Consider the following 25383-nt stretch of genomic DNA (forward strand, 5'->3'; position numbering starts at 1 on the left):
TGCAGCTTAGAGAAGAAATGTTGGTGTCATATTGATGTCTGCTACATGAATAATGTATAAGTATATACATCGTGTTATCCGCGACCGTATGCATCAAACTTTTGATCGCTTACATGAATCGTAAATAGTTATAAAGTTAATTTACTCTTCTGAATTAGCGTTTCAATGAACATTTTGATGTCATATGTATGTATTTCATATTTTGTATATAAGATAGATTTTTCGTTTTTTTTTGGAAAGTCTGTACATACAATAAACGCATGTTTATGCAAATTGCGATGGCTGATATATTCTCTCAAATACATGTATATGTTTTAATAAAACACATATGTGTTTTAATAAAATGAGAGGAAAGTGTCATACTGTCAATTAACAAGAAGAGTTAAAGTGCTTTAAAAAATGGAGTATGAATGCATACTTTGAATTTAATAGAATGGTTTTAATCGGAAGCATGTCGAGACGCTCGTGAGTACCTTTCTATTTTTACGTGTAACATGATCAAAAGGTTTGGCTGAATTTATTCGATATCTCATTAGCAACGAATGAATGTTATCAATCATTTTACTTTGACGCAAGAATTTGCTTAGAAACTGTAAAACTATGATAAAATATAAATATTGAATAAGTCGAAATTAAAAATGTCAAATTGTCAGGTTAAAATAACTAAATACTTTAAATTATTTTAATAATTCACTTAGTACTTTAATGATACCTTTGCCACTATATATGTGTTAAAAATACTATTGTTTAGAAAAAAATTTTATTACTTTTATTTGCATTTACTTATAGTTATTGAACCAAAATTTTTTTACACGTTTATTGTAAAATTATTGCTCTTAACATATGCGAGAGGAATTTTAATATGAGAGTTTTTTCACATTAAAATTTCTCTTGCATATTTTAATAATTAGCAAATGTAAGCGCTAGCATAATATATATATATATATATATGTGCTAATTTAAAGACTAAAAAGATGCTAACGACATTCGAGTAAACATTTTCAAAATTTTCAATTTTGTTGTTTTAAAAGACGATTCGTTGGTTGATGAGATTTATTGTTTAATTAAAAATAGAAAGAGATAATAATTCATTAAATTAACTCACGATACAAAATTGTCTATCGATTTGCGATGACTCATCATAAATAGCATTTAATAGTAACAAAAAATTAATTAAGAATTCATTAGTGTTTTCGTACACTATAATATGATATATCTAAGATAATTTGTCAAAAATAATATATATACTGGATAAAAAAATATATATATAAAACAAATTTATAAAAGAATAGATATACATAATTTAATAATAATATATAATCTTTTAATTTTATAACAATTTTGTTTCAGAAAGATGTTTTCTCCAACAAATCTACATAACTTTTACTTTATAATTACTAAATTAATAAAGGCTCATAATTTTGGCTGAAAATTAATTAATAAGTCTTATAATTTTATCGCTTTCCGTATTATTGTTAGATTGTCATAAAAAAAATCTGTATGTGAAAGCAATTGATGTGGCTTTTTTATCCTTTTCGGGTTAAACATGGCAACAAGATTCTAAGTTTTTGATTACCACGGAAAGTGGAACGGGAGTGTAGAATTAAGAATATGCGTCAGCGTGAGGATATACTGAAGAAAAATAATTAATGAGCAGCATGGAAAAGTAAATGTACACAGGGAGCCATAAAATAAAGCTAATGGCGGCCAGTGTATATATCACGCATTAAGGTTGAAATAGTGCTTTCTGCGCACCTTTTAAGCTAGTTTTTCAAACTGCACTGCAACCTTTTGCGCATCAACCTAACATCTATCTATGAAATGTACGCCGTGTTTGCTATAATTTGAATTTTATATATTTTTTACGAAATCACTTTTTGACAAATTATATATGATTTTTATATCAAAAGGAATCGAACGTTTGAATAACCCAGTTTTATCGTTCTCAATAACAAAGTTCCCACGTCCTTTCACGGAAGATGTCGTTTTATTTTTCATAGTTGCATTGAAATTCATAAACCGAACCCTCGGCCTTGCTCCTCCGCCGCTTAAAATGAACGAATGGTTGCTACTCGCTTCCAACCGGTTGATTTTTTAGTAGGCATTCTTATATCATTCTAGGGAAGTTACGTTCTTCTTTTCTCTCCGCGAAAAGAGGGAAACTACCCCGGTTTGGAAGACCGCGAGCGTGGGATTTTATTTTAAATTTATCTCGGAAAGAGAGAATTTTAAAGAATCGCTCGCTATGATTACGTAAAGACCGCTGACTAAATATTCAGTACCTGTATTAAGTTAATTTTACTTGGACTGCCGTTAGCGGTAAGTAGAATATTCATACGATATGCAATGTGCCATTTTTTGCTACAGCAATATGCGATACGGATAAAAGGAGATTATAGTTTCATGAAACAGAGCGCGAATTTATAGTCTAATTACCGCTCATGTTACAAAAACGCGGTAATCTTTCCTACCTAGCCGTGTAAATCAAGTTATAATTAAAAAAAAAGAAATACTTAACAATTCTGTTTTTTTTAAACAGTTTTCTAAAGATATATTGCTCTGCGTTTATTGTGATATACATATAATAAACATTTTATGTTTTCAAGTAAACTCTGGAAACATAACGTTTTGGGAATCGACACGTAATTTACTCAACTGTGTTAATCAGATTAAAACTTTACACATTATATATGTATTCAACTTTGTTCTGCTGTATTTTGAATCTGTTTCTAGTAGCTTCTGAAAATCTATATGTATTTTATGCACAATGAAATATATAACATGATCCGAGTTAGAAAATATACGTTTAAATTCGTTGCACGAATTTGTGATATACCATACATTTTTGTACGAAGTTATTCCAATACGTCTTATTTTGTCGTGAATAGTCAATACATCGAAGAGAGAGCTTATCGCGCGGTATTATATTAGCAACCCGTTATTGAACGTCATTATCGACATTATGTCGTGTTACGACACAATGGTGCGCGAACGACTCTGTTGAATACCACTTTGGCAATAATGTACTAATAATATGTGTGGTTAACATCAAACATCAATTTCGATAAGAACATATTATTGTGTCACATATCGGCTTTTTATGAAGAGTTTTTACCTTCTTTTGAGTCTTAATTAGGACGTTATAAAAGTGCAAATGAATAAATTTATTTATTCATTTATTAAACAATATTTGATAAAGACAATTGTCATTTATTGAATCTGTACGTATATAATAATTTACTTAATCTTGCCAATAAGAGATAAGAACAATGAATTCTAGTTTGACTGTTACATACGATTTTGTTGGATTAAAAAAAACAATAATGTAAAAATTAAAAAAAGTAAACATAAAAAAACGCAGTGTTTTCATTAACTTGCTATCTCATTTTTCATAGAAGAGTAATATAATATTGGAAAGATAGAATATCAGAAGAACAGTATAACGTTACTGGTAGAAGCTCGTCGTCAAGTTTCAGCATGTACATACCCTTGATGAAATCCACTGCCATCTCGAGACCGTACGTATCTTTGTCGCAGTCATCGAGTATATGCGCTCCGATTTTGACCCCCGGCATGATTTCTTGCTTATTGAGGATATCTAACGTATAGAGCATGGCCTCCAATGCTTGTACGCCTCCTTGAGGCATCACAGGCCCGCATGTGACAGTGTCCTCCCTCTCGTGGACCATCATCAGACCACCCAGCACGAGATCACCTTCGACCACCGCTTCCTTCTTCACCGGCCAAACAATCTGATTGTTTGTCTCCATTGATCGAAATTGACGACGTCCATGTCTGATTGGATGACGTAGCTCTAAATCGTTGCTGCGAAATTGACCATAGAGTATACTCGCGCGATCGTGATTGTAGTGACGTAGCCTTACGATGTCCGTCAACGAGTCCGTGTATTCGTTTAAGTAGTTCAAGTCGTGTATCTGGGATTGCACGCGCGAAATATTCTCGACCTTCATAACGTCGATCTCTTTGGCCCATTGTTTAGTAGACTTCGAGCGTCGATCGTCGGCCGAGCAGATGCAGCTCAATAACGCCAGGAGCAGAAACTTCATGACGTCATAATCGAGAAGTTATGTTGCTTGTTGCTAGTCTCTCGCGGATTTCCGGCTTGAACGTGATTGTACGATTTCGGTGTTGCCGCGGCTTTCCCTCGTCCGCCTGGGGCTTTGAAATTCACGATGATTTACGTCGGTACTCTTCCTTACCAATATGAAGGGGCGAGCCTCGAGCGGAAGAGCAGATGTCTCGCGCACAATCGACGAGAAGATGTGTCAGCGCGGATTTTGGGTAGATTCGATTGATCCCGGTTTCCATATTTTGTATACATAACGTATATGTCAAAGGTAAGCAGACACTAAATCACAGCTTGAATACGTTGTGCCTTCCTGTTTTTAATCTGACGACACTTTAAAATATTAGTTGAGATATGACAGATATTGTTGTGAAATAGAAATGCATAATTTACATATATATAACAGTGAAACGCTTCTCATAAATATTTTTTGGATATTAAAAAACCATTCAAATTTTATTATATTATACTCAACAACGATGTTAAGTTATATCTATTTGAATATATTCAATTAAAGATGCTCTGACCTAACAAAGACATATTTCTTCAAAAAAAAATATCAATGATTATTTAAAATTAATACGCGATTCTAAATGAGTGCAATTTACGAGCCCTTCAATAATTAAGATATATGGATTTTGCGAGCTACACACAGAAAGTGTAATATAATGTATAATAGTGTGTCTTGTGTGAGGGAAGATATACTATACTATGATATATGCCACTAGTAATGTAACAGCAGGTCTTGGTAGTACGTACATACAGCTGCAACATACGTGTCGCTGTAAAACTGCGCGTGATCTTCCGTTTGCATTTATTATATACGTAGGACCTCCCTTTCTCGATGTTACATCCTCCTATTTTTCATGCAATTTTACGTGCGACCTTTACGCTACTATAATTTTTCAACATTACTTTTACGCGACGCACGAAATGTATAGCGCATTAACGCGCTTACACGTTGAAACGTTTTTCGATTTGAGCTGCATCATTTACGCATAAGAATCGGAACGGATTTATCGTCGACCTGAATTTCGCCATTATTTTCACCATGACTTATATCATTCCTCTTTCTTTTTCTCTCGCTCGCGTTTGACACCCAAAAAAATAATATTTATTACCTATTATCTAACTTATACTTTTTCACTTTTTTTTTAACGTGTTCAATCGGCTATTAAGCCAGATATTTTACGGATGACTATGATCAATGCTCGTTTTATCGAAAAAATGTTTTGTATGTTGATACTATAGTGTAGTACAGTGATATATCAAGTTGCGACAAAAAAAAATTTTTGAACTCGTTAACGATTCTCTGCCTTTTTTCTTGTATATTACAAGTGCAAACAATAAGAGACGAACGGACAACAGATGTTACAGACAGTATTCATACATATATGCAACCAAGCGTTATTCGTATTTCAAACGATAGTTATTCAACACCGTCAGATTTGCAAGAACTGCTATCGAATATTTCGATACGTCTCCCGAGCTTCGAACCCGCAGGTGGTATCGTGCAAGCCGCAAGTTTAAATTGCTCGGTCACGAAGCGCCACGTTGCATGGTCGAGAAATTGCAGATGCGCGGACGTGCGGTCGCACATCGATAACGACTTCCATAGCTTCGTGTAATTAAAAACTTCGACACAGTTTCGTCCGGAAGTTACATAGTTTTTGGCAAACTTTCCGAACATCCTTGCCGGATGTCGAATCGAGATCGGCTGTAATTCGTTATTGCGGAATATGGGTATGTACCTGTTGCGCGGCACAAGCTCCAGACGCAAGTTTCGACGTCGATTCCGCATCGCATCGGAACCATGCTCTTGTGCAATTTCTTTCTGCACGCTGACGTGCGTTCTGATTCATTGAAAATGCTTTATATATCCACGCGTGACCGTTCGATATAAGTACGACCAAGTGTCATTTCTAGACGACCTGTTGCTCACCGTTCCGTACATAGCCAGTATACTATATATGTGTATAACGAAGAGACAAGAAAAGGATGACGGCTGTCAAAAACAGGAACTGCATCGTATCGGAAAAGCACAATTTTTCACGGATGAATTTTCTTTAGTAGAAATTTCATATGCTTGCACACAATTTAAATGTCCAAAATATATTTTCGCAAATTGAATTTAATAACATCTTAGTAAAGGTAAAATTTGAAAATTTGCATTTTAAATTCTAAAATTTACACTTTAATTTTAAGTTTAAGTTTAATATTGTTTTTATAAAGACATACATTGATTAAGAAAAAAGAAGAGCAAAATTTGTTATATAATTTTCATATATTTGTTTTAATTGCTTTAACATAATTGCTTCAACACAAATTTTCATAATTTTGGCATTATATTGTGTAATAATATAATAGCAATATTATTACGATAACGTTATTCAAAATATTGTGGTTACGAGTTTCACGAATGGTGTAATCTTTTTTATCTTTGTATAGCAATATAATTAATGTACTATCGATATATTTCCAACTAAAAGTTTTTATTTGTGTTTTCTTGATGTATTGAAACGACAACAATGAATATTAATTGTAAATTTACGAGTTACACGACTACATTAATTTTTTTTTGCCTTTTTAATCCTATTTGATAATATCGTGTGCAAGTGATTTTATTTATAACCTGAAAATTCAGTAATATTTAGCGCCGTTTTTAACTGTGTGAACATGATACAAACTAATAAATAACGATAACGATTCTATAGTGATATTGAAGCGTACAAAATAGTCGATTTCGTTGACGGCAATACGAGCATCTCGCCCGTTTATTAATGGTGCATCGTTTTTCGTTGAATGCTAAATTTACGCTGATTGCGAAGCATCGGTTCGTTGAATCAATTGGTTTTCGTTGTTGGTTTGCTATGCAATCACGAACAAATCGGTATCATGAGATCAGTAATCGTTGATGACAAAATTTAATAATTTCATTAATATCTTGTAAAGCACTTATTAAATAAACGCCTCTAAAGAAATAAATTGATATATAATAATTTTATTTCTATCGTTTTCTTATATTTTTATTAGATAGGTTTGTGATTATTCCTATTTTATAGTAGTCGATATAATATACAAAGGCTTTTTTTAGAGAGAATAAGAGAGAGAGAGAGAGAGAGAGAGAGAGAGAGAGAGAGAGAGAGAGAGAGAGAGAGAGAGAGAGAAAGGGAGATCCATATTTGTAGTATAATTAACGTAACTTAATTTAACTTGTTTACATACAATTATTAAACATATGTATGACTACTAATATGCAATATATCAATTATGATATGCATATTTCTCATAGTCGTGTGTATGGGTAATGTTGCATAATTAAATTTTCTTGAACTATCTATATGAAACATTTTAACTAATTGACTATTTTGTAATGCACTTTGACTAGAAATTATTATTTATTATTTATTATTTATTATTTATTATTTATTATTTATTATTTATTATTTATTTTTGAATTAATCATTTACAATTTCATTACATGCCTGTTGATTGGTTTGGTTTAAATAAGTAAAATATTTAATAGGGGATAGTTTATGATAATTTTCCATGATAATTTTCAAAGTGCCAACTACACTGTACCTAATTAAGCAGTAGAATTAATGATAATTGCAAAACCACCCATTTATGAACCGAATTGGGCCAAAATGCTGCAAGCATCTTCATCGAACTCGCATTAAACGTGTCACAAAGCGACCGCGCAATATAATTCAGGGGTGTATGTAAGGTATAATAGACTCTATCTATCTCCATCTTACTCAAACATTATTATAAATTACTCAAGCCTCAATAAGATTTCAGATCCTATTTCCTAAAGTTCTTGGAGAGAATAAGACAAAAAGTTTACTTAGCCGAACATCGCAATTTCTACTGTTCGTTTTACGAAGTCAAAATTTTTAATGATGTTTTTATGCAAGAAAGTTAGATTATATCTTAGTCAAGGTGATTAGGAGAGTAATTTATTTGAGATTACGTGGGAACGATAATATCGAAAACTTGTTCTGAATTATTCAACAACTTACATGAAAAATAAAATTGCTACAGTCATTTTAATGTAATTTTTGTTGTAGACGTGAAATATGTCGGTGTAGTGTGTGTTACTTACAATAGAGTAACTTAAACTCACAAAGTATAACGCTAATGGAAAAGGAATGTTTGCACATTATACATGTGACATGATTCTCATTACTTCTAAAATAATATTTCTTATTTATAATTGAATTTCCAGGTGTAGGGTATTATTGTTCGCGCACGACATTTTATTATATCGAACTTAAACAAGCTGGATTGAAAGAGTACGTATAAAGAGCTATGTATAAACTTGATTTCATCTTTTATCGCTTGATCGAGCGAGAACCCCAAGCTCGAAAATCGATTTCATCTCGTCATTATTCTTTCTCTTTGTTTTTGAAAAAATTAATGAAAAACTTATTTTTTGTCTCGGTAATACAAAAGAACCATTCAATACGCGAAAATTTTATAGCTTCATAAATAAGAATTCCATAGATACGCGATTCGAAAAATCGCTGAAAAAGACAGTCTGCATTTAAACATTTAAGTAAATGATTTTTACTCATATATATATGTAAATACGGTACAAAGAAGCGATTTCATTGTTTTTTTCTCTTATTTAACTCTTACATTTTTACACACTTTTATTCTTTTTTATAGATAATTTTCCGAATGAATTTGGATAAAATATGTTCGAATAATACAGAACATTTTATAATAGGCGATCAATAGCAGTATACCTAATCCCACAAAGCGATAAATCATCGATGTCACAAACGTATGATAAATGTGCAATCGAATCGCAAGCCCGAGAACTTGATTTTACTCAAAAGGATCTTTCATTTTTAAAAGTAATTTTTTCTTAGTTAATGTTCATCTACTTATTATCTTTGTTTGAAGTTTTATTTTATAACGGTAACAGTTATTTTTATATACACTTTACTGTCCACATTACTTGACTTTTACGCGCGCGAAACTTTTACGAATTTCAAAATATTTTACAAAAAGTTTTTGTTTTTTTCGTCACTTGAATGCCATGCGGATCACCATTGACAAGTCGAAATCGCGAACGGCGAGAAATGAGAAATCCCATCGGCGAGTCGAGACGGCAATTATCTATAGAGTCACTGTCGTGTCGATGGAAGCGAACTTTATGTCATATCTTCCGATAAAAATTGACGTTTTATCGCGAAAATGCTTAGGCCTGTTTCGAAAAGGAACACGCGCGCGCGCTACTGTGCCGTAGCAGCCACTGACTGGCTGGTTCGACTGCATCAACGCTACCCTCCTCGAATCGTATCAACCCTCCTACCATCCTCTTCTCCTACCCTCTCGTCCCCTCTCCTTTCACCATTTTCTCGTAAGTTCTTTCTCTTCTGTATCTTAAAGACTCCTCTCTTCTGCCGTCTCAGATAATGATCTGCAGTAATTTATATCAAACGAGTAAATAGTTGCTTGATGTCTTCATGCAATATTTTGATCTAAATTGTTGAAAATAATAATATTATTTGATTAAAATTTAAATAGCATTTGAATAGTATTTATAAAAGAAATGTTATATTAATAAAAGAAATGTATGTTTTTTATTGAGTTTAAAGAGATTTTTAGTACATTCAAAAGTTTGAAAATAATATATAAATGTGATAAAAATATAAAAGAATATTCTGCTATATATTTATGATAAATTTTTTCGAATATATTTAAATATATTTCTGTTTATTTTATATATATATATATATATATATATATATATATATATATGAATGATGAATACAATTAAGTTTTAATAATTTTATCTTTATTACCCTCTTCTTCTCTTTTTTCTTTCTTTCTCGTTAAATAATAAATTATATATGTTTTAAAGTATCTTATCAAAACTTTGTATTTTATGAGATATTATGTGAATAGTCTTACCCGGTTAAAATAGCGCGGTTAATTAGCGTACATGATGCTGCATAAGTGTTATCATAATATAAATGCTATTATGTGCATGCAGTGCTATTATAACGGAAGCAAACTATCTTGCACCCATCAATGCTTACGTCATCGTTAGCTGCATTTAAAGAAATGTTTTTTTTTTCATGTTGTTTATTTTTTATTTTCCTGTATTATCAGTTATTTGGCTTCCATGCAACGATATTTTTATGCAAATGATCAAAAAAAACATGAGCATATTTTTCTCATGATTTATCCATTATGCGAATAATTTCGACACATTAGCACAACAGAAATTCTATTATTATTCTGCATTGCAATACGTGTCGAACATTTTACCATTTTATTGATATATGATTTGGTTCTCCAATGTACTACCTATAATTCGTATAAAAAATTAAGTTTATATTGTTAAGAACAGTATGCAAGTTAACCATCATGCTGATTTGAAATTAAGTATACAATTCTGTTTAAAATAGGATAAGCCGCAACAAAATTTGTCAATCGATTAATTTTATTATTTTAACAAATCTGCAGTCTTCAAGCCTCTGTTTTCGAGCATTTCTAAATAATTTATTTATTAGAAAAAAGCGTCACGAACGCTTTTGTCAAATTGGATCGTGACCACATCGATCGCAATAACCGCGCAATAAGTTTTATCTTGCCATACCTAGGTAATGTCTAGAATCCTTTGCGAAATCGAAACTCTCACATCACTCTCTTGATTGTACAAGATACGATTACATGAAGTTCGAGCTGTGTAACGAGATACAATCGACGATAATTAGGGACAGTAATTGGAGAGGAGACAAGTGAGAGTCCCAATCGCGAAGAGAAGGTTATTCGGCTATTTCATTAGAAACGTATTAATTGCTAAGAGACAAATTAATTTATTGCGATTTTATCATATCTGCTTAATGTATCAATTCGTACATAGAATATCCTAGAGTTCGTCGCGTGAATCAACATGTCGCTGATATCGGGATCGTTCCTACAGTATTCAAATTTACCATGTGGTTTAATTTTCGGTGAGCGACGCTAAAACTATACGACAACCAATAGTGTCTGTACTAGTCCGATCTGGCGCTCTACCAATTTCACGATTAATTTATCGAGAAATTGGGAGCAATTTCTACAAATGCACAACATCTGTTTCACGCGGAGTTATGCCCCAAAATTTCGTACGGAAGTTGCTTGCGCGACGCGTAATAGTTCACTAATCTGTTACACTGTACAAATGCAAAATACATGCAAAAAAAAAATACATGCATAGAATAGGGTGTAGAATCGTATGATATATAATAGTTAGTGTATGAGATTTGCATGTGATATTTGAGAATAAGTTTGTCCTCTAAAGATAGATGCTATTAAAATCGTATGGAAAATTGGACAAAAAATTGGAAAAAGCCTTCGGTCTTTACATATAACGTTGAAACTCGGTGAAAAAAAGACGGATAAAAAAAAAGAAACGTAACTAAAATCTCGCAAGGGATTATACGATATATACATTGCAGTTTGATTACAGTGTGCAGCCTGCTGTATGCAAACAGAAATTGATGTATGCGTTACCATCATGTTTTTATCAAAAAAGATTGAACGACTTTTTTGGCATGTCATTTAATTCCGCTTGCTGACGGAGCGTATGAGCAAAGAGTAAACGGAAATAAAACAATGCGCTAGCCATTTGTAAAATCTATAAAGTTGCGAATGTGCATTGAACAGCGTTGCAAAACGGAGAAGAACGATAGCGATCACGTGCTTAGTACATCATGGCCGCGGAAAATGGATTAGGCGTGTTTTTGTGCAGTTACTTATGAGATTACGTAGCCGGAGCTAACCGAGGTGGCTTCGGAAATTCGTGCCGGAAGTCTTATATCTTGGTGATCAATTCTCTTGAGGCGAGCCGAGATAAGTTCGTTAAATGCCGGGTCGCAACCGTGCAATCGGCTGTGATTTGTTAAGAATATCTAAAGCTTTGCCCCTCGGATTAGCTTTCACCGAGTCACGAAGTGATTTAGATTCTTGGACGTTAACATAACGAGCATGAGAAATGACTCTTTATTTCGAAAATTATTCTCTTTTCCCATTATCATTCATTTTGAATATAATTTTGATGTGTTCAAAATGAATAATAATAAAAGAAGAGAATAATTCTATTCTAAATAGTGCTGCATTAAACATAGATTTTCTGCAGTCTTATTCTCTTGAATTTTCATGCCACGAAAACGAGCAAAATAATATGCTATATTTTATCGAATTTATCAAAATTTTTCTATATTAAAAAATATATTACTTTAATGTTGCATTAATTGAACTGTCCTCACATGCTTTTACATTTTTCCTAAAGATAATATTCAAATTTATGTTACTAATTTTTACTTTTATCAAGTTATATTTTTTATTGCAATGCACACTATATAACCGCATGCATATACAGCGCACATGTGTAACTTTTAGTTACATGCTTTCTTCGTGCATAGTCACCTAATGCACATTTATTCTGATATGGATCTTTCGTTCCTTTGTTCTAGTCATATGGGATTCTTTGCATCGCCTTTGATAATGAAATAAAAATTATGAGAAAAGTGCTTGTGACAAGCACTTTGGTAAATATCCGTGGCTAAAACTAAACCCAGCAAAACTAAACCTAGCAAAAAAGCCCTTATTATGTATACCGCACCAATTTACGGAAGCTGCAGGTTAAATCTCGTTATGCGCTAGCTAGTTAATGAATCCTGCGGTTTTTATTTGTGAAGCTATGCGCCATAATATGATCCTCTCCTATAATGAATTTATAACGGAGAAAAGTTTATCGATTGAATTGCTAACAATGCCGTTAACGTGAATTTTAAATTTTTAATGCAAACATTATGCATTTCTTCGCTGCGTCGCAATCTCATAAATATAAATATTTATAAGATAAAGATATAATTAATTTTATAAATTATCGTTGCAAGGACAACTTGTCTTGCAAATTGACTCCGAATACGTTTTCGCGATACACGTGGGAAATATCAACAGATGTGATATTTACAATGGTATTGTATGCCATTTGCTTGATAAATGATTTTTGGTAATGTCAAGATAGTGTTTCTCGGATATTCTCTAAAAGTGATGACGCATGTGATAAAAGTTTCGAAAAATAGCTGATATATATAAGGGGGTATATTACACAATGTTGGCGTTCTCACACAAAGGAAGCAAGAGCACGTTTGATGTTCCAATATATCGGCCGCGAGCGCGCGTTTAAATATTTCACTACAGCGTAGCTTTCTCGTAACATTGATCAACAACTCGGGACTAGTGGGAGAAAAGGGGACCGCGTTTATTAGCATTTCTGGAGAAGTCTGACAATATTCAAAATTTACATCAAACAGCTGCGATTTTAACTCTTTCTCCTCTCTCTCTCTCTCTCTCTTTCTCTCTTTCTTTTTCTCGGTCTGTCGCCTTTTCAAAATTTTGCCAAAGTAAAGAAGTTTAAAGCTTCTTAATATTAAAGATTCATTAGAGATTAAAAGAGTTTGCTTTATATATTTATATATTACACACACACACACACACACATTTCTTCATCTTTATAAACTTTTTCGCAATATCGTAATAGATACATTAATTATTTCTCAATTGGCGCACGGCACTGTTATCCGTATTATCGTTTCATATTTATAGAAATTAACTTTTCAATGGGTAGCTACAACTTCACAGATTCTTCGTCATTCTTGCGCACGAGTGAATTTTTCCCGAGAAACGAGAATACCATTCGCCGGTGGAGATATTCCAGTTCGATTAAACTTTCATAAAATCGTTATTATACCGCTTACTTCCGTGCGGTACAGGGTATTGCTTCGATTTTGCCATTATCTCCTACAGTAGTGCCTCGGCTGAACTGTACGTTGAAAAATGTTGTTTTTAAATCGCTCGTTGGGGAAGCAAGTCGTGACAAATTGCGGTGTTCGCTACTAGGAGTAACGTTATCTCGAGAGCTCGCGTGCAGTCCGAACGCAAAAACGTCCGTGTTTTAATGACAACGGGGTACGACGTCGTTCGCCATGCGCCCATTAGATATGAATTCCGGTACTCACGAATACACAATTCGGCAGGAAGCCTGCATAAGCGCGTTTTTGCCACGGTTGAATTAAAAGAGGGGTGATGATTATACCTTTTTTTATATTAAATTAAACATATATAAGAAAAGTAATTTGTTTTCGTAAGTTTTAAGAACATACTTTGCATAATTTAATAGCTTTCTTGCAGTAATTACTAAGATATGAATGATATGAAAGTTGTCACTTCCATGCGGTTGCTGCGATTTTATCATTATCTTCTACTGGAGTGTTTCGGTTGAGTAACGCGTTGAAAAATATTTTTAAATCGTATTGTCTTTGTTTTTAATAATTTCCGTTTCTAAGTCTTTAATAGTGTTGCAATAATTATTGGGATATAAATATAATATAAAAGTCGTCAAGATTTTTCCATTTTTCAATATATTTATTAACATTAATTTTATAATTATTTATATTTTTATTAAAGCAATATTAGAGCAAAGCACACAAAATATAATGTTAAAGCAATATGTTAAAATAAAGTTTTTATGTACAATATTATTAACGATATACTGTGAGTTTCAAGTATGATGCGGTTAATATCTCACGTAATAATCGCGTTGTCGCAATTTCGCGATCCGTTCTATATATATATATAGAGTTCGACCGTATCGAATGCAATAATAATTACAGACCCCAGTATTCGTGACATTCTCAATGGGAAATTCGGCATACAATATTAATTAACACAGATTATAAAGACCTATTGGCTTAAAGATAGATTATCCGCTCATACCGCAAACATGTTGAATCAATCCGGTTACAGTTATCTTTAATAACTTTCATCTATATATTAATTATAATATGAAATTAGATGCGCGTATTTTGCGTGGAATCGCGTGATTTTATCGCAAAGTGTTTTTGTTATGTAATTTATATGATATTGTGTGTGTAACTTTATTACATTAAATCTCACACGTCTATATGATAATTGAATTAAACAATTGTGTGCATATATACGTATATTATGTTATAAGATTTATGGTAAGGGCTTTATTGCTGAAACGATTTATACAAAGTATTAATCTTTATCTTTTGTTGTCACATTTTTACTTTAAATATTTATCATTAACGTATAAATATTTAAAACTATATGTTTATATGAATGGTCATAAAAAAATATTCTATAAATGCTGAATAATTCTACGGCATTATATCTGTGAACAAATGAGAAAGTGGATGTGACAATTTTATCGAAAATATCAAATATAAATGACGCAAATTAAAAAATTTCTTTCTAATAGTAAAAAAAATATTTAAATCTATATCTAAATTTATGATTTAACATCTAAATGTTTAACATTGGATAAATTTGCTTTTATGTCGATGATTTTTGGCGAGATCTCACGGTCTCGTTTTGAGTAAACATTATGCGCGGATCATCTATTCACGCCTATATAAGCCGCTTAAGTTCTCTCTTCCGTGAAAGTATCAATAAAAGCGATTACTACTACTGTGAATATCAACGAGTTGATGTCAGCTGGTAGAACGTAAGCTCGCAGCGGTACGTTGCGTTCACCGGCACCAGTTATTAACCTGAGTCAAGATTAAATATGAGAGTTGAATAGAGAATTCCTATTCTGCGCAGCGAAGATAGTCTGCATTGCTCTGGTGTGCCATCCGTTGAATAATACAACGACTTTAATTTCTCGGGTGTTATCATGAGCTCGTGGCGTGTCACTTTTCTTACAGGGTAACTTTTGTCGAGTTTGGCGCGGAGAAATTTTTACTGCATGCAGCGACTGCTTATTTTGAATTTCAAATGATTCTACATATTGCTCCCAAAAGCAAGCGAATGTGTTAATTCAAGGTAATATTTTTTGCAAAAACAATGTACTGTAAAATAGTTAGAATTTTAGTATCTTTTAGAAGAAAAAGAAATGTCATTTTTACCTCAGTCAGAGAATTATTATTTTTCAGATAAAATTATGGTTTATTTAATTTTGACATTAGAATAATAATAATTCGCATAAAAGTGATTCTGTTAGATTTTGTATTCCATAAGAAGAATTCTGTTATAATGAATCTGTTATGATTTTGTTGAAAGTTAAAAGCACATCGGATGAAAAATAAAAAAACGCTTTATTTTACAGTGTAAACATTTGTTATTGTGCTATTTTTTATAGTTCATGTTGATAGCGATAAAACACGTAGAAACGCCAACATAAGATAAATCTTCTAATTTATCGTACGCTGGCGTTTCCACGTGTTTCTGTGAAATTGTCGGTACCTCGCGAAAAGCTCAATGGATCCTTCTCGACTGACAGTTTACCGACAGCAGATCATACCTTTTCAAGAATGTAGAATATTGGCCTACTGATGTTTACTATCGTTTTATTTATTCTTGATAAATATAAATCTAGCTACCTATCTTTAAATATACAAGTAATTGTCTTAATTGATGTTGCTTCCGCTATCTGAAATCTTTATTAAAGCTTTAAACTAATGAAGATATATTTGTCGTTTGAATAAATTTTAGATAATTTTTTGCTCACAATACTATAATTTTTTTTTTAATATAGAGGAGGAAATTAGAGCGTAGAAGGAAATTAGAGCGGTAAAATAAACGAAAGTACCTATCGATGCATTATTCATAAATGTTAATAAACATCGAAACCATAGTTTTAAAGGCAATTTCTCTCTGTTCTCTATCAAGTGAACGCATTCAAAAGGAGCAATAGTATTACTTTTAATGCACATGTATATATGCTTTTCATTTCAAGTATATAAATCTAATAGTTGCGCTGCGTCAAGGCGATAACGAAATAAGTCAATACAAGTTCGTTCTATCAGAAATTACGCTGAGGTGGTTTTACTAGCGTAGTTTCCTGGCTGGAAATTTCTGCCAAGATATTATAGGGCTGCTTCGTCATAGCGCTTTCATCAATGGCCGCAATATATCGGAAATTCTCTTCGAGGAGTACTTGATATTCATATGAGGTTTTGTTCGATTTTAGCAAACAAAAGAATTATATATATATATATAAGTTTAAGTTTAATTTTAATATAAATGTGAAAGAAAATTATTAAATATATAAATATATAACAATTAAATGCTAAATACTAAATACATAAAAATTAAATGCTAATAAAAATAAAAGAAAATAAAAAGTAAGCTAAAATGAGGATAAATAATATTGCAGAAGAAACGCTTATTTCTTTTCGGAATTGATGTTGTATTTTTCGAATTAATTTATAGCAAAGAATAAAAGTAGATTAAAAATTACAAAATCTATAAATTTTTTATACTTTGACTTTTGCAATGTCATTAGATTATCTGAAAAATTTCGCTATATGGAACATACACACATACACATATACACGCACACATGACGACGAAATTGCGATATGCATAAATAATAATCAGATTCCATGACGCTTACGTACCTTTAATGAAATCTACCGCCATCTCAAGGCCGTACGTGTCCTTGTCACAGTCATCAAGTATATGCGCCCCGATCTTGACACCTGGTACGATCTCCTGATCGTTAAGTTTATCCAACGTATATAGCATAGCCTCTAATGCTTGTATGCCACCCTGAGGCATCACGGGTCCGCATGTAATTGTGTCTTCTCTTTCATGTACCATCATCAGTCCACCGAGAACGAGATCACCTTCTACCACCGCACTATGCTTTACGGGCCACTGGTCGAAGAGCGCGTCGTCGGTCGATGAATCGTCGACATTCTCCGTTGTGATGTCCTCTAAGACATTTCGAGGGGGATTAATGCTCCTTTGAGGAAACGGCTTGACTGTAGAAACGACTATCGAACCGTTTCCATGCATTCCGTATTCTTCTTGTGAATTAATGGCCTCGATTAATGACATATCAAAGACACTCTTATTCGTGGTGTCGGCTACTTGCAGATTTATTTCTGGTGTCGAGGAAATTTCTTTCAGAATAACCGAATTGTCTATTTGAGTGATTACCGTTGATCGATCAAGCGTCTTGATTAAAAGAGCCGACGTGTCTATCGAGCTGACGTTGAATGTTTTTGGAATGTCTATCAGCATTGTCTCTAATGAATCAGATCCGTTGGAACCCCTTCCCATCGAAGCATCCGTACGTCGTATCTCATAATCGGTAGTCATCGATGGAATCGATTGCCTTTCTTTCGGGAATTCTCGATATCCCGAAGACGATAGTGTTCTTACAGTTGTAAGAAAATTCGCGTTAGTTGATATTTGACCTTTACTTGTTTGAGTAACCGAAACAGATGGATTGGTTGTAAATTTAATTGGAAAATTTGACGGCGTTGGTTTTATCGTGTCGAAGGTGTTCCATGTGTCACTATCGAGCTCAGTCGATGTCGGATTCCCCAGAGTATTCCGAACTTCGTTACGTTTGTATCGCCGATACTTTGAGTTATGGATATCGCTACTTCGTGAATAAAATCCAGATTCTTCATGCACGTCAGAATGATTTTTATCTCGACTCATAACTCTGACATTTTCTAATCCCGTCTCATCCATTGGTTCGTTCGATGACTGCGCATATCCATTAATCACCCGCATTTTGGTCGGATTATCGTTGACATTTGATGCACCGAGAAAGATAGATTCGTTTTCAGTCGAAGTTCTTCGAAGTTCCCCGTCAAGTTTCGATCTTCCATTAATTATTTCAGTGATGCGTTGCAACCGCGCATCAATATCGATCGTATCGGATTTTCGGGAATATTTTACGCGACTATGAGCTTTCTGGTCGAGCGGTTTACCGAGTTTTGCGAGCCTCGATGAACCGGAGACATTCCAGAGGCCGAATCGAAACGCGCTACTAACTTGGGCTTCAAAATCGGTCGTCCGTGGATGCTCGCAGTCCGTGCCAGGCCTGACGTATCGTACATGCATCGGATTCCTCTCCTGCGTGACTGAAATACGCGCTGATGTTGGATACTCTAACTTTGACCCGTCGATTCCCGTGGCGAACAAATTAGTTGGTAACAGATCACGCTCGGTTTCTAGCTCGTTACGCGTCACATAATTTGCACCAACGGTAATTTCTCCCTCTCTCGTTCCTCTTCGTATCTGCGATTCGTTAACATCTGTCGCTTTTTTATTTTTTCTCACGTCGATACTTTTTATGAAAAAATGATCACGTTGGGAGCCGGGTGTCTCCCGTGTCATTTTCAGCGTATCCTTTTCTTTTTGTAAGGAAGAACCTTCCATAAAGCTGACACCTTTCTCCCTAGCAAGATGACTATCGGGTGAGTTTGGTGCGTGAAAAGTGAACGAATCGACAATATCTCCGACGCTCCCTTTTCCATCTTCATGCGCGTCTATATTTACTTTAAGCCTTACTTTTGAATATTGATGGCGTTTGTAAGTTTTGTTTGCTGAAAGTTCACCTGTTTTATAGGATTTCGAACGTTCATTCCTCGGAGAATGATAGGGATTTACCGTGTTTTCTTTGTTACTAAGTTCTCTATTTGCGTTTGAGATTTTGGAGTTGAAGATTAACGTAGTCCAGGCGACAGTCACGGAACGCTTGTACGGCGAATTCTCCTTGATTGTACTGTCTGTAACGGTTCCCACATTCTCAAGATTCTGATTTTCTTTTAAGCTTGAATAGTTTGCGAAAGTTGTCTCCAATATCTGAGATCCATCGTTAGTTTCAACATTCACGTACATCAATTTATTTGTGCCGTTTTTCGACAAACTTTGGCGAGAACCTTCGTCGTTTCTATTATATTCACGTTTCTCGTCGGTGCGCCTGGACGGCTCGGTGTCTTCTATAGTTTTTAACTTTAAGATATCGGAATTTTTAAACTCTCGTATAGAACTGTAGTTGCGCAAGCGCTTTGTAAATTTATCGGAGAAGAATGCGGTCTCTCTGTTTTCTCTACTAAAGATTTGCTCCCTCTTGTGCTTTTTCCTGTGCCATTCGCTCTTCTTGTCAAACGCCCGAGCGTCGCGTCTTATCTTTGCTGCCTTTTTACGATCGCTTGAGAACGCATAGGTTGTTTTTTCTTTACTTCTTTTTTTTCTCAAAGTACTTTTTAGTTCATGGGACGGGGTTGCACGCAGTCTGGACGCAAATTTGCAATTTTTGTTTGTATTCCTCGATTTTTTCATCATGATGAGTTTTGATAACCCCATGTTTTTTAGTGCTTCTTTTTCTGTAGTCAACCAAGAATTTTCGTCAGACTCACTATCTTTCAAATTCCTTGGCGTACCAATTGCATTCGTCGTCGTGTCGTGCTTTTCATAACCACTGAATCGTAAATCGCGATTTCCGATGTTTTTGAGTTTCTGGAAAACTACTTTCTCAAGCATTGATAAATCATCATTCGATTTGAACGATTTGAAATTCTTTTTCGTGTCTTGTAATATAGAATCGTAAATTGATTTTCTATCGAAAGTAGAGGGTGTTGATTCTTGGTGAACTTTATAGGAAGTGTATTCATTGTTGATCAGTAGATTATCGGAGATCCATTTACCAGCTAAGCCGTTCAAAATCAGGAGGATCGTCCATGTGGCCAGAATGGCCGTCCAACCAAAGTTTCGCCACATCACCTTTTCGTTGCATTAATCATTGCCAAATTCTGGAAAAAAGGATATTATATGTTAATTATAATTATATTTACAAAATTTATTTTATAAAATTTGTTTACTTTTTCATATTATGTATCTGCAGTGAAAATTATATTTATTTTTATACGTTTAATTTTCTATAAATGTACGCACACATATATATACATATATGAAGTATATGTATTTAGCTATATAAATATATATTTTTTTGTAAGATAATCATTAAAATGAAATAGATATTGTATTTAAAATTAGTTTTTCTGATATTGCTAAATAATGTGATATTTACTACTGGCTTATTAATATTTATTAATTGATTTAGTAATGGCGTGCGTAATATGGGCACGATATGCATCATATTCACACAACATATGTATAGTACGTAACAAAACATACAACTTTATCGTTTGTCACACTATTGCGGTATTTGTAATTTGATTTGAACACGGTGTTCGAACGTTTTCCACAATTATGCGCTACTATTGCCTGCGGACGGTGCGGTTCTCTAATTTTGGCGCATTCCATTGCGTCGCTCAGCTAAAAGGGATCTATATATTAGACCTCGTCTCACCTCCTCATTGAGCGATGCTAACGAGTTAGTCGCAATTACCTCTGGCTAAATCACTTTGAGTCTCATTTGAATCGAGACGGAAATCTCTTCGAGTTTCGCCTTACTTTTGAGCTGAGGGGTTGCCCTTTGCAATTAAGGAACCTGATTAACATTCGAGCTTACATTGCACATCATTGACGTATATATATTTATTAAAGGTATGATATTTACGTAATTAAATGCTGAAGTGTGCAAACTATATTCCCCTGTTTATATTTCATATTTTTTTCAACATATCGTACTCTTAATTATATATATATATATATATATACATATATATACTTAATTATATCAGTAATTATAACACTTTATAATTATTTAAATCTTAGAAAGGATATTGTATATTAATATTTTATTAGAGTAAGCTGTGGACAAATAATGTACGTCATGGTTTTCTCAATTATCAAAAATCTAAATTGCACTCGCTTTTTAAGAAGACTTCAAATATAAGCTTACAATTAATGATGTACAAGTAATACATATAAAATAAAAATGATTTAAATATATATTGATGTGTTATAAGCACTGTAATCTACAAACAAAACAACATTTTTTTAACATTTCCTTAATAAATTAATACTATTATTACTTATAGTTTTATTATTGTTAGGTCAAGAAAAAATCTTAAAAATATTTTTACATGTTAATGATGTGTTATAATATATTCCTCAACAAAATTAAAGCATTTCGAATTAGTCAAAAAAATGAAATTTAAATGTATGTAATTTTGAAAAAGTGATTACAATGAAACAGAATTTCAACAATGTTTTTGAAAACATTTTAAAACTGAAGGTTTAAAAAACTGTCAAACTCTTTACTCGACAATTCTTTTCTAATAAATGGTATCTTTTTTAAATAAACCGAAAAAAATTAACAGAAAAACTTTAATTTTAAAATTGATTATGTACGTAAAAAAGGTTTTTTTTTTAATTTTGCTTTAGATGATTTGAGAGCTTCAGTTTTTTTTAAATACTTTCTCAAAAATTAAGCTGTGATTTTTTTTTACAAAATTATTCCGAGTTGAAATGATTAGTGCCTTCAGCTCTTTTCAGTAGAACTCTCTAATGTATTACCGACATCAGCATTATTCAGGTATATCACGTGGAAGTAGCATGGTCGGGCTTAAATTTCATGTATGCGTGTGTGTATGAGTGGAGTGAGTGTAAGTGAGTGAATAATTACATTTCAGCACGCATACATACACAAACGAGCACGCACATATCAGAGAAGGTTTAGTTATTAAATACTACGGAAGAATCATACTGTGGAGTTTCCTTATCTCTTCTGTGACAAAGATGCGCGCGCGCATATACGAGAGTTTGATCTTGTTGTGCTATCTACAGGTTATACTTGTTAGGTAATGCATATGTCGGCGACATATTAACGATTTCTACAGAGAAGAGCCAAACATATAGATTTATTCAACTTGTAATAACTTAAAGGAAAATCACAGTTTAATTTAAAAAAGAGAAAACTTTAAGCTTTTAAACTATTTGAAATAAAGTTAAATAAAAATGTCTTTTTCTGCGTATATATCCTCAAAGTTAAAGTTTTTCTGTCAATTTTTCGCAAAGTTTATTTAGAAGTGATGCTATTTAGAGAAGAATTATCACTGAAGATAGAAAGTGTGTGTGTGTGAGAGAAAGAGAGAGAGAGAGAGAGGGGGGGAGGGGAGCGAGAAAAGAGCTTGAAAGTATATGAAAGCTAAAACTTCCAGCTTTAAAATGCTTTTAGAAACATCGCTATACATATAATCATATTTTTTGTGCAGTTACATAATTTGAATTTCATTTTTTCGACCAATTTATGATATTTTAATTTTGCTAAGAAGTATCTTTTATTAAGAATAAGCTTTTTATAAAGAAAGAAGAGTAAATTAGTTTTGATATTTATATTAGAATTAGATTAGATTAATATTTATATTAGATTTAAAAAATTACTATAAAATATTCTACATGCGCGCGCGCGCGCATTTGAATTTTTCTCATGAGAAACATAACTTTTATATGAAATTGATTTTATGATATAAGGCATGCAAAGATGGATAATTATTAAAATTAATACATATGTGTCTTTTACAAAGAAATAATTATGCTTATAATTATTTATTATTTGTTTTTTATATAAATTGCGTTGTTAATTATTAAAGTTTGAAATTGTGAAAGTAGAAAAATTATTTATTGTTAATGTCAATACTTTTTGATGCAATAGGTTAATGCGATTCATATTGGGATCGACAAGCAGATCAGGAAGGACTTATGTATTGAGTGACGTGAGTAATCCTTACCTTTGGTGTTTATCGATTTGAGAATAATTAACGATTAAAGTATCATAAATTTCTAGAATTTTTTTAATTATGTTCACTTTGTTTGATATAATATTTTTATCGATTTATATGTCTTGTGAATATGTTTTTTTTTTGTTATATTAAGAACCGATGACGGAAAAAAATCTTTAAAGTGGTATCATTACTTTTCTAGTTTGACGAATATTACAAGCAAACGATATGAAATGATACGCTTTTGCAAGAGCTTGCAGTTAAATGTGTCACATAAACTGCAGCTACGACCGACTTTATGTTGCACGTTCCCACATCGCTGAAAGAGCAATCCCATTTGTTCGTACACCAAATGGCACAATAAGAAATGCAGTATATTAGAAAGCTTTATAATATCTTTCTTTAATTCTCTCTCTCTCTCTCTCTCTCTCTCTCTCTCTCTCTCTCTCTCTCTCTCTCTCTCTCTCTCTCTCTCTCTCTCTCTCTCTCTCTCTCTCTCTCTCTCTCTCTCTCTCTCTCTCTCTCTCTCTCTCTTTCTCTCTCTCTCTCTCTCCCTCTCCCTCCCTTTCTCTCTCTCTCTCTCTCTCTCTCTCTCTCTCTCTCTCTCTCTCTCTCTCTCTCTCTCTCTCTCTCTCTCTCTCTTTCTCTCTCTCTCTCTCTCTCTCCCTCCCTCTCTCTCTCTCTCTCTCTCTCTCTCTCTCTCTCTCTCTCTCTCTCTCTCTCTCGTCCTCTTTCTCCCTGCCTTCTTCCCTCTCTCTTTCCTTCTCTTTTTGTTTTCAATTCTTTTAAATAAATTTAAGTATTTTGCAAACAAAATTATATTTTTGATTGCTCGATGTATAAAAATAAATAAATTTTGAACATACATAATTTAAGGTGTATTTATATATAGTATTATATTGTGAAATTGAAATACGACTAATATTTACTCCCCTTTCTCTCGTTCTCTTTTTTTTTATATACGTATATTAATATATCGATATTATTAATAATTTTACTAGCGATATTTATCAGGAAATAAGAAAGATACTAGACACTATTAGAAAGTAAATGAAGAGTCAGGAAAAATTTCTCAAACGTTTCTTTTATTAAAATGAAATAGTAAGTTTCTTAGCGTATCGAGAAAAATACATACATTTTCTTTTTTTTTCTTTTGTCAAGCGCCTTTATTAAACAAAGTTTAATCGAAACTCTATGTTGCCTTTGAAAGGCTTTTCTCGTTAACGGCATGTCCCGGCTGATAATTGTAGTCTGTAGAGCAGTAATATCTGGCCTGGTTTCGGCTGTACTTTCATCAAGCGATACTATTAAAGGATTCTATATTGATGAAAGAGAAATATGAGCTTATGGTAGTGAGCCGAATTGTTTCGACTAAGGTAAATAATAAAGAACATTGACACTTCTGATTTGTCGCTAAATATTGTATCTATTTTCTCTGTGTGAAAAATTGATAATTTTCCATTTTGAAATATATTAAACTATAATATAAATATTATAAGCTAATGTAATATGAAATGCACAATTCTCTTTCGCTTTTTTCGTTCTTTTAAAGACTTAAAATTTTTATGAGCTTTAAACAAATATATATGCTTATTGTCAGCAGAGAAATCTTATTTTTATTCTAATGCAGCATATTTGATAATTAAAGTAGAAAAAAACATATTTGAATAGTTAAGTTTTGGGAGCTATATATTAGTTTTAACACACACTCATACGCACATACATGATTATTTTTTATATTTTATAAATTACTGTATTTAGTATGTATTTATTCCTTTCCCTTATATTATCAGTTTGCAATTTACCGTTATCCGATATTTCTCATTA

The 25383-nt window shown here is 32.8% G+C and overlaps 3 protein-coding genes across 6 annotated transcripts in view; 1 reads left to right on the forward strand and 2 right to left on the reverse strand.

The window, feature by feature from the left end:
- Positions 1-23981, forward strand: part of Csn7 (COP9 signalosome subunit 7) — a 92427-nt gene extending 68446 nt beyond the window's left edge. The window contains exons 4-5 of the transcript XR_012047207.1: positions 23490-23550; positions 23759-23981. The gene's annotated coding sequence lies outside the window, so the exon portion shown is untranslated. The remainder of the gene's footprint in view (positions 1-23489; positions 23551-23758) is intronic.
- LOC140668557 (uncharacterized) overlaps positions 1-25383 on the reverse strand; it is a 138061-nt gene that overhangs the window by 61965 nt on the left and 50713 nt on the right. For all 4 annotated transcript variants that reach the window (XM_072897707.1, XM_072897699.1, XM_072897717.1 and 1 more), the window contains one exon: positions 17524-20679. In XM_072897707.1, the coding sequence (XP_072753808.1) occupies positions 17524-20647 (3124 nt within the window). In that variant the 5' untranslated portion in view covers positions 20648-20679. The remainder of the gene's footprint in view (positions 1-17523; positions 20680-25383) is intronic.
- On the reverse strand, positions 1595-9335 carry LOC140668664 (uncharacterized). The gene is made up of 2 exons (XM_072897882.1): positions 8839-9335; positions 1595-4420 (listed from the first exon to the last, which is right to left on the reverse strand). The coding sequence occupies exon 2, from the start codon at positions 4065-4067 to the stop codon at positions 3390-3392; it is 678 nt and encodes a 225-aa protein (XP_072753983.1). The 5' UTR covers positions 4068-4420; positions 8839-9335; the 3' UTR covers positions 1595-3389.

Source organism: Anoplolepis gracilipes, chromosome 1 (genome assembly GCF_047496725.1).
Source record: "Anoplolepis gracilipes chromosome 1, ASM4749672v1, whole genome shotgun sequence".
NCBI classification, from domain to species: domain Eukaryota; kingdom Metazoa; phylum Arthropoda; class Insecta; order Hymenoptera; family Formicidae; genus Anoplolepis; species Anoplolepis gracilipes.

Coding starts and splice junctions, on each gene's coding strand:
- LOC140668664 (XM_072897882.1), bottom strand. CDS start 4,067: ATGAAGTTTCTGCTCCTGGCGTTATTGAGCTGCATCTGCTCGGCCGAC.